Source organism: Xenopus laevis, chromosome 2S, assembly GCF_017654675.1.
Source record: "Xenopus laevis strain J_2021 chromosome 2S, Xenopus_laevis_v10.1, whole genome shotgun sequence".
In the NCBI taxonomy this organism is placed as follows: Eukaryota; Metazoa; Chordata; class Amphibia; order Anura; family Pipidae; genus Xenopus; species Xenopus laevis.
This window is the reverse complement of record NC_054374.1, coordinates 123,844,933-123,855,318: the sequence shown is the minus strand read 5'-3', so window position 1 is coordinate 123,855,318 and position 10,386 is coordinate 123,844,933. Positions and strand designations below refer to the sequence as shown.

General features: G+C 40.1%; 2 protein-coding genes and 1 non-coding gene across 4 annotated transcripts in view; 2 read left to right on the top strand and 1 right to left on the bottom strand.

The window, feature by feature from the left end:
* Positions 1-10,386, top strand: part of elf1.S (E74 like ETS transcription factor 1 S homeolog) — a 76,293-nt gene that overhangs the window by 620 nt on the left and 65,287 nt on the right. For both annotated transcript variants that reach the window (XM_018248075.2, XM_018248072.2), the window contains exon 2: positions 5,158-5,236. The gene's annotated coding sequence lies outside the window, so the exon portion shown is untranslated. The remainder of the gene's footprint in view (positions 1-5,157; positions 5,237-10,386) is intronic.
* On the top strand, positions 33-104 carry trnae-uuc. Its single transcript has one exon. It is a non-coding gene; the product is annotated as a tRNA-Glu (tRNA).
* On the bottom strand, positions 8,047-9,921 carry LOC121400798 (zinc finger BED domain-containing protein 5-like). The gene has a single exon (XM_041584749.1). The coding sequence runs from the start codon at positions 9,919-9,921 to the stop codon at positions 8,047-8,049; it is 1,875 nt and encodes a 624-aa protein (XP_041440683.1).

Below are 10,386 nucleotides of genomic sequence, written 5' to 3'. Positions count from 1 at the left end.
TGGTATGTTTGTTAAGGAAGTGTCGTAGGACTTCCCATATGGTCTAGCGGTTAGGATTCCTGGTTTTCACCCAGGCGGCCCGGGTTCGACTCCCGGTATGGGAACGATACCATTTTTATTCCCCCTTTATTTTTTGGGGGTCATAGTTATGTCTGAAAGATACTCCAAGATTATTTTATGAATTCTGAAGCAGGCACGGCGATTTATAAACATAAATGGCCAAATTAACATGTTTTGAAGCTTTTTCTTATCTTCAGTATTGTTTTTCATTGTTAAACTGCACAAAACTTTTAGCCTGCCTTTGCTATTGGAACTTAAAGGAGAAGGAAAACCTTTTGGCGCAAAACCCCTCCCCCCGGGCAAATGCCCCTAAGTTGCTACTTACCCCTCGGCGCAGGTCCTCTCCCGTGGAGTTCGCAGGCGCCATCTTCTCCCATGCGGTCTTCTTCCTGGATTCCCCGGCGTTTGGCGGCGCATGCGCAGTAGGACTGTAGGAGCATTTTCCGGTTCAGCTCTACTGCGCATGCGCCGAAAGTCACAAGGTTTTCCGATTTCTTTTTTCGCCAACTTCGTAACTTTCAGCGCATGCGCAGTAGATTCCAACTGGCTAATGCTCCTACTGCGTATGTGCTGCCAAACGCCGGGGAATCCAGGGAGAAGAGCGCCTGGGAACTCCATGGGAAAGGACCTGCGCCGAGGGGTAAGTAGCAATTTAGGGGCATTTGCACGGGGGGAGAGGTTTTTGCGCCGAAAGGGTTTCCTTCTCCTTTATGGTACAGCAGTTGCAGCGCATTGTGGGAAATGTTTGTAATGCAGTGCATTGTGGGACCACATTCTGGATAATAGATCCTGTTTCTATAAGAATAAGTAGATTTGTTGTGTGTAACTAGGGATGCACTGACTCCAGGATTTGGTTTGCGATTCAGCTGAATCCAAGCACTTTTCAGCAGGATTTTGACCAAATCAAGTGGCTTGCTGAACCAAATCTGAACCTTAATAAAATTGGCATGTAGAATGTTTACACTTTTTTAATGAAAAATCCTGATTCTAGTTTGCATGTTGCTTGTTAAAATCAAGATTTTGGATTCTGCCAAATTCCCAAAAACAATTTGGTGCATCCCTACTAGTAACATGTTCACAGAAAAAAACAGATCAGGTTAATGTTGCTAGTAAGTAGGGTTGCCGCCTTTTCTGCCTTCCTATATATTTATCTTTTTTCACTATTGATAACATTGGGATCAGCCATAATTTCTACCGGCCTGGTGGCAACCCCACTAGTAAGGAAGGGACAAATCTCATTGTAACCCAACACTATTTACAGGTCCGACACTGAGATTTACCAAATCCAGTTATGTCAGGCATGCTGCTTAACAAATACAGAAATAAAGACGTGTCTTTCAGCAGCATCAATGACAACACTGGCTTTGGTAAATAAAATATCAGTAGTCCTTATAGAAGGATAATCCCACAGCCCAGTGTGATAGAGAGAACAGGCTGGTGCTTTAGTAAATGGTGACATGTTGGATTATCTGTAGAGAAATTACTAATGGGGATGTTTTGGGCTCCACTTAAAGTGATACTAACACAAAACTACTTTTTAATATATGAATGTACATGAAAAGTTACCTATAGGTCACGTTGATTGTTTTTTGCTGAGAAATTTGATTTTGTAAGTTATTATTAGCTGAAGTTCCTAAAACTGACTGTTTTGCCGACCTGACTGCCCCATCTCAGCCTCTCAGTTAAAGTTTCTAATGCTAACGGACTCCTGCTGCACAAATATTGCAGCCCCCTCATACAGGAACATGGGGGTAAGACAGATAATGTAAAAGCATCCTGCAAATACATTATTGCAAAGTTATACGTAGCTTTCAAAAGCAATATTATGATAGATGTAAAAAAAGATTTTAATTTCTGGTGTCAGGGTCTCTTTAAGTAGCCCAATGATGTGGCATCAAAGTGCCTGAAGCAGCTTACAATAGACCTAAATTGCATCCGCCTATAAAGCACCCATGCTTTTTCAGAAAGACAGAATGTGTTTGCATGTTCAGGTTGCATGACAGGCATGAGCAAGAGAGACCAGCAGGTGATTTAACTGCAAGCCTATAGGGCAGGGGTCCCCAACCTTTTTTACCCGTGAGCCACATGCAAATGTAAAAAGAGTTGGGGAGCAACACAAGCATGTAAAAGTCCCGTGGGGTGCCAAATAAAGGCTGTGATTGGCTATTAGGTAGCCCCTATGTGGACTGGAAGCCTACAGGAGGCTCTACTTGGCACTATACATAGTCTTTATGCAATTAAAACTTGCCTCCAAGCCAAAAATTCAATAATAATCACCTGCTTTGAGGACACTGAGAGCAACATGTTGCTTGCAAACTACTGGTTGGGGATCACTGCTATAGGGTAATGTTTAGGTGCTTTACTGTCATGTTTTCTGGGCTGCTAAAAAATGCAGCATTTAAAGTATCCTCCTGCAGATGCGCAGTATAGTAAAAAGCAAAACTTTAAGCAAATAGTTCTCTGAAGCTCGTCTGGGCCAGTGCAGTTTTCTGCTAACAGAAGCACAGGCCCATGGTATGAGGTAAGTTGTTATAATAAGTGGAGGAAAGGTGTCTAACATTTGGTCCCCTTCCATGTGCCCCCCGTTGCAGTTAGAAAGGCTTATACTCATGGCATAGAGTTTGTGTAGGGATGCAGCTGCGCAGTTGGAGCATTGCTGGGAATCCGTACTCTTAGCTCAATCGCTCTGCTATGCCCCTCCCTCTCCTAATATTCACATGATGTGCAGTACTGGACTCTCCGAGCCTGGGATTTTCCTTCCAATATGAGCAAGCAGCCGAGGCAATTGCCAGGAATAGTACTCATCTTGCCAAGTAAAGAAGAGCATGTGACTGTGGGAGCGGTCCTTGTGTGGGCTGCAGCTTAATTGCAAATAGACATGGCACTCATTGATTGGCTGTCTTTATCCCAGCCTGCACATTCTTGGCTATTACACTATTACAACATCGCCTCTGGGCAGGGCTCGTTGCACATGACATATGTGCAGCAGGAGAAAGAAAACCCATAAATACAGTTGTTTCCATGTTACATTGTTAGAGTTGTAGTTCGCAACAAAAACTCATTTGTTCATGGTGTAAAGTCTTAACTCTCTTTTATTTCTCATACACAGTGCCAGACTTATGTTTGTCTGTAAAAAAAAAAAACAACTATTTCCACTACTGTACAAATAAGGGATCTGGTAATTGCAATATTAGGAACCTGGAGTTTTCCAGACACACGGTTTTAATGTAATGTAGAGCACCTAATATATATATATATATTTATAATCTGTAGAAGGAGAGCTGTTGCACGCAAGAGTCCCTTGTGTGCAACAGCTCTCCTTCTACAGATTCTACATATATATTCTGTTGGCACCAGGGCATTACTTTCCTTTGAAGTGTGTGCAACAGTCTCACAATATATATATAACAAACAAAGGAAAGTTGTGCTCACCACTATTTTTTAAAACCATTAGGCGGGGGTGCAATGAGGCTGTGACCACAAAATACATATAGTCAAACACAAGAGTCCTCTGCACTCAACCCATTATCAATATATTTAAGACAGCGACATTTTGTGCATACTGCTACTAAAAAATGCCTTACCCTTTAAACAAAACAGGGATTGTTTGTCCATATATTGCAATATATTTAAGCTGGCCAACTACGTCAAAGTCATCCCATATCTGGCCAGTCCTACGCTTAATTTTCATCTGATTCATTAAGAATTCTATTGATTCATTATACATTTTACAAAGGGACTAGGTTTTACCTGCAACTTACTAGCTGCTTTCAAAGTAAACCTCCATACTTGGCTGCCCTTTTATTAGACACCAGTGGGATCACCTGACTATAGCTGGGAAGGGTGGAAGCTACAACATGGAGCTGGTCACTGCTCCTGTATAAACTATAACAAACAAAGGAAAGTTGTGCTCACCACTATTTTTTAAAACCATTAGGCGGGGGTGCAATGAGGCTGTGACCACAAAATACATATAGTCAAACACAAGAGTCCTCTGCACTCAACCCATTATCAATATATTTAAGACAGCGACATTTTGTGCATACTGTTACTATATATATATATATATATATATATATATATATATATTTATATATATATATATATATATATATATATATATAAAAAAAAATTTAAAAAATTTTTTTTTGGCGCCATTCTTCACTAATGGGAGGTGGGTATTTAATGATCACATCACTGTTACACAATATCCTTCGATAAGAATATATGATCTATTGATCGTGCACCACTGGCAACTTCTGTCTGAGTGCTGGTACTGTGGGACTACACACACACAATATATATTATTGTCAGTATCCCAGATGCACATGACTTGTGCTCTTTACTGCTGCACTTGGCACCAAGTTGGCAGAGCAATACTTTGTTCATCTGTTATTTACTGCAAAGTTATAGCTGTGATAGGATTTTAATTTGCAAACCCTGGTATAAAAGGATGCACAGTCATGTGGAGCTGGGTAACAGGGAGTGAATGAGATTCTGTGGGACAAGAAATGACCTGCAGTTCCATGTTATGGTGGATTCTGATTTATTAACCAAAAGAAACCACTTCTTGTGGCAGAATTTTCCACATACCAGAAATCTGTTTGTGCGTTAGGTAAATGTACCTTGTTTTGCACATCCTTTATCAATTAAGGGGCAGGAAAATGATGTGTGACACATGATGCTATCAGTATACAATGTGAAACAGCAGTCCAAAATTTTACAGTTGAAGGGGTGCATGGGTGTGGTACTGCCATATGATTAACACATTTTTTTTTGTATTTAAAATCTAAGCAATCTTTTAGGTATAAGACTCTGGAGAACCAATTTCTCTAGTCCGTAATCACTTTATTTGAAAATTGCAATTTTCAAATAGTCATTACTAACTAGAGAATCGGTTCTCCAGAGTGTTATCTACAATTTGTGAAAGTTTGGAAGGCTAGGCGGTGCCTTACTCTGAAGTTGAACCCTGCTTATAACTAAGGATCAATTCATCCACAAAGTGCACATATCTTTTAGGTATAAGTGCAAATAAAGGGAGTTATTGTGTGCTATTTTAACAAAAAACATTATTTTTTTGTATGTTTTGTCTGACAGAGATTGCTGTTCCAAACAATGATTTTGAGAAAGCATGTTGAACTCAAAATGAAGATATAAGTAAAGGATCACAGAAGAGGTAAGAAACGGCATGATGTCAGACCAGTCCTCCACACAGGGAAAAACTAAAATACAAAATGCCATCATATGAAACACTTACAGTACATTATAGGACAAATACACTTGTGAAATAAATGATTCAGAATGTATGAGACCAGTGTTGTCTGTAAGTTGTGCATTTGTGTGACCAGAACATTTTGAGGGCAACTACTTGTGGTGCACACAAAGAGGAATAGTACACATAATTTAGTACTTGTTTTGAGCCCCCCAACTCTTTGGGTACACAAAAAATAATTTTTCGTGCAAAGGCTTTGAAAGAGGGAACATTGATCCAGGGTTCTCTGGATAAGGTATCTCCTGGTGATGTGTACCATGCCGTACAGCTACTAAACATTGAAAGCCTGTAAAAACTATTTTGGGCTATTTTAAGCCAAAAGGGTCAATGTCCAGCTAAGGCAATAGAGCATGGGTTACATTGGACTCTTAACATGATAGGTGGGGCCTACGCTAAGTGGAAGTTATGAAGGGATGGTGTCGTTGATCTACAGCTCACAGAGGCTACTGTGCATAAAAGTAAAGAAAGGACACTAGGAGGTTCTTGCAGCAAAACAACAGAACAAGTTTATTGTCCAAGACAATGGATCCACAGGGTTGATCCTGACAGATCCACAAAGACAAGGTACTGCACATGTTAAATATACCAGGACATTTCAGGCAGAGACGGCACAATGTGGCACCATGTGGACGTAGTACACCTCTAGGATGGAATACCCAGGCGTGGTCTGGATCCCATACAGTGGAATAATCAGGGAGAATGAGTCTAAAGCCAGATTCCCTATCCAGCTGCAGTCCCTTCATTAAAGGCAAACTCAGAGTCTAGGGGAAAGCTACTCCGTACTAAAATCCTTGTAGGAGCTCCCCGACTTATCTCTAGAGGTACAGGTCTAGGGCAGAACAGATTTAATGGGCCTTGGTGTACCCAGACTCCCTGGAACAGATGCAGCTGAGTCAGCAACCAGAAGCCAAAGAGAAAGATCCACCCCTATCCAGACACTATGTAAAGGATGTGAGTAAGTGGTCATTCATGCATATTAGAAAGTTGCTTAGAACTATTGTATTTTTATTCATTATGCAAAAAAAAAAAAAAACCTTTTAGTATGAGTAGCATTGTATTGTGAGAGCTTTTGCAATTTTTTTTTATTCTTATGGTTTTTTTGGGATTTGCAATTTCCGTTTTCTGGTTGTTGGGGTCCTACTTGCTCTGGGTACAAGGCAGTAGTTTGAATGACAAAGTGGAAAATGTGTTGGGGAGGGTCTTGATAGAAAGCCATTAAAATAATGATTACTATGTAGCCATTAGAAGTGTAATTGCTAGGCTTTACTGACCCTAGTGACTTGACTGCAAAGCAAATGTCAGAATTCTGATTAACAAAGAAATGGTATGTAAGAAAATCTTCCCAGATGTGGGCCCAGTTATTTTAAGCTATGTGCCAGTCACAATGTTAAATGCGTTGTATGGCTGGCGAAGCCACATTGCTTATGCACAAAAAAAATCTGTATGAAGAATTCAGCTCACAAAGCAGCAGTTACTAAAAGAAGACAGTTGACTGTTCATTGTCCTGTATAATAACTGTAGTACTATATCACGTGCCATGAGTCTCTTTTGAATGGATTGCATGATGCTTCAGCTGAGAGTTGTTTCACTGCCAGACAGAAAAAAACAAATAAATAGTGACATTATACTTTAGAGTCTGAGCGTTATCAATAGAAAAATATACATTCAATGTTTAGTGTATTATTATACAATGCTTGCTTTCATTCTTTTTATTTTATACATTTCTGTGATGCAACTCTCTTTTTTTTTTTTTTTTTTTTTTTGAATCATTAATATTTGATATGGTATTTTTCCAGTTCTTTTTTACTTTTTGGGTTCTTTTAAAATGATGCTGACACATAACGTTGACAGTATAACAATAAGAATAGTACCAATATTGCTAATCATACACTTCTGCAGTGTTATTGGGGCACTGTGATCTTGTAGTCGGATTAAATATTTTTATACGTTTTTTGCTTTGCCCCTTTCCCTGTTGTTAAGCTTTCAACGAGCTCAATTGTATGTTATCTGATAAAACGGCTTGCTTCCTCTATGCCAGGGGTCAGCAACCTTTACTATCAAAAGAACCATTTTGCCCCCAATTACACTAATGAAAAATAGTCTGGAGCCGCAAAACATAACACCGCTTATAAACTTTTGAAAGTTTTAACCTTTTTTTAATTTTAACTGTTACAACAAACAGAAGTGCAATGTGCATGTGTAGGACTACTTTGAAATAAATTAAACACTGATTAGCCCTATTAAATGCTAGTGTTCTCATCTGTTTAATTAAAGATTTTGGGGCAGATGCCATCTGTGTAGTAAGAGCCGTGCAAAGGTCCACTTCAATTATAATACATAAATTAGAAACATGCACAGCTTCTCACTTAAAACATTTATTTGGCGGCTTCCAGAGTGTGCGACCGTGGTAAGCTAACCGTTAGCTTACCACAGTCTCACACTCAAGAAGCCGTCAGAAAGTGCAAGGGCTGTATAGACCAGTGTTTTTCAACCTTTTTTGAGCCAAGGCACATTTCTTTCATTGAAAAAATCCCGCGGCACACCACCAGCTGAAAATGTGAAAAAAAGCTTATATTAACAATATAAGTGCTATTGTTAATATAAGATTTTTTTTTAAACATTGAAGAATGACGGTTATATTTATAACATCCTTAATAGGAATCAAATAAACACAAAGAAAAAAGTATTTTATAATCTTTGATATTTATACTCACTCAGTGTGAACCCTGGGCCTGTTTGGATGAACACAGAGCTGATATCCTGGCAGGAATCGATGAAAGACACACACGAAGATCTTCCTCCACAGCTCTCAGTCTATCTCTGTTTTTAGATTTTACAGCAGTCAGGCTTGAAAAGCTCACCTCACACAGATATGTTGTGGAAAATGGGAGCAATGTCAAAATAGCTTTGTTGGCCAGCATGGGGAACTCCTTGACAGCTGCCAACCAAAAACTGTCCAAAGGTAGATCAGCAAAGTTTAGCTTGAGACCACGATCTTGTCTCAGTTCAGTTAGTTCCTCCTGCTCCTGTAAAGTCATGTCCTTTCCAACAGCTGATGCTGAGCTGAATGGGTCCCTAACCCAGTCAAGGCACTCCGTGGAGGCTGAAGAGAAATAAAATGACATCTTCTCCTGAAGAGTTTTCAAATGTTTAGCTATTAGCTCACACAGTACAGCAGTATTAACATCTTTCCATTTATCGGTGAGTGGGAACATTTCAAGATTGCCACTTTCCACATGTTGCTGCCAGAGTTGCACCTTTGAACGGAATCCATTTATTTTATCTGTACTTGTAAGCAGGTTTTCATTTCGGCCTTGCATTCGTGTGTTCAGCTCATTCAGATGATGAAAAATATCTGCCAGGTATGCCAGCCTTGCACACCACTCATCACTTGCAAGCAGCTTTGCGTAATCGGACCCCTCATTTGTCAGAAACACTTTAAGTTCCTCTCGCAGCTCATACACACGGGCCAGCACCTTGCCGCGCGACAACCATCGGACCTCCGTATGAAACAGCAAGGTTTTATGCTCCGCTCCCATTTCCTCACACAAAGCCGCAAATATGCGACTTTTCAGAGGTCGCGACTTCACAAAGTTTACCATGCGCACAACATTATCCAACACAGGAACGAGGTCTGCTGGTAAAGTCTTGGCTACGAGGGCTTCGCGGTGTAAAAAACAGTGCGTAATGATCACATCTGGATTTTTTTCCTTCACTCTGCTTACAAAGCCTTTGGTGCGCCCGACCATGGCTGCAGCTCCATCAGTGCAGACACTCGTGCAGTTTTCCCACTTAAGTCCTCCTTTTTCCAGATATTCTGATGTGACCCGAAAAATTTCCTCTCCTGTTGTTTTTTCTGGCAAAACCTTGCAAAATAGAAAGTTTTCTCTGATTGCGTCTCCATCCACAAAACGCACATTGGCCAAGAGTTGAGCATGTCCACTTATATCAGTAGACTCATCAAGTTGCAACGCAAATTTATTACTGATCCGGATCTTGTCCAAAACCAAACTTTCGATGTCTGCAGACATCTCATCAATACGTCTGGAAATCGTGTTATCTGAGAGAGGGATTTTGGCTATTTCTTTAGCCGCTTCGGGTCCGAGCATCTCATTTACAATGGCTTTGCAGGCAGGAAGTATTAATTGCTCTGCCACAGTGTGGGCCTTTTTTGATTTAGCCACAAGTTCAGCGACGTGGTAGCTAGCTTTAAGGGCTCTCTCATTTACCTTTGCGTTTTTTCTCATGAAAGTGGCCTGTTTCTCCGTGTGTTCACGCAGGCGAACAAAATACTCCACATTTTTGTTTTGAAGTGAAGGGTGTTTAGTTTGGAGATGGCGTTTAAGTTTACTTGGGACCATAGCACTGTTGGAGAGCTTTTCACCACATACCAAGCACAACGGAATCGGTGTCGTTGCATCTCCTGTAAAAGTAAATCCAAATGAAAGATAGCTTTCGTTGTATTGCCTCGTGCCAGAAACTTTGCTTGACGTCACCGTCTTTGCTTTCTTTTGACCTCCACTCATACTAGGGCCTTCACCTGGGTCCAGTTCAGAGTCAGCATTTTTCCTCTTCAAAAACTTATCCATCACTTTCACTGTCGTTCACAAATTGGATAATTTTTACAATGAGTTTTCAAACACAGTTCTGCAGGGGGGAAACATTAGGCACATTTTAATCATGTTTATGTTTCTCCTGTATACAGCAGGAGATAATCTGCCTCCCATGGTGTGCCATGTACATTTTCCTTCTAACTAAATTTTAAGTAAGGTGTAAGTACTAAATAAATAAAATAATCAATAAAAAAAAATAATAAATCAAATGTTTTACAAAGAAATTGGAAGTAGCCCAGTGAGTAGCCCAGACACAGAGGCAGGGATGTGTGCAGACTAATAGTGTGCAGACTAATACTACTGTATTTGGCTACAGTGTAAACAGGGATTACTTTTCATAGTGCAGAATACTTCAGGTAGAATGGTAACTTCCACATTTATTATGGTATGCAAAGAAGGAGCCTAATAGTGAGACAACACAAAACCACCCTTTATACAGTT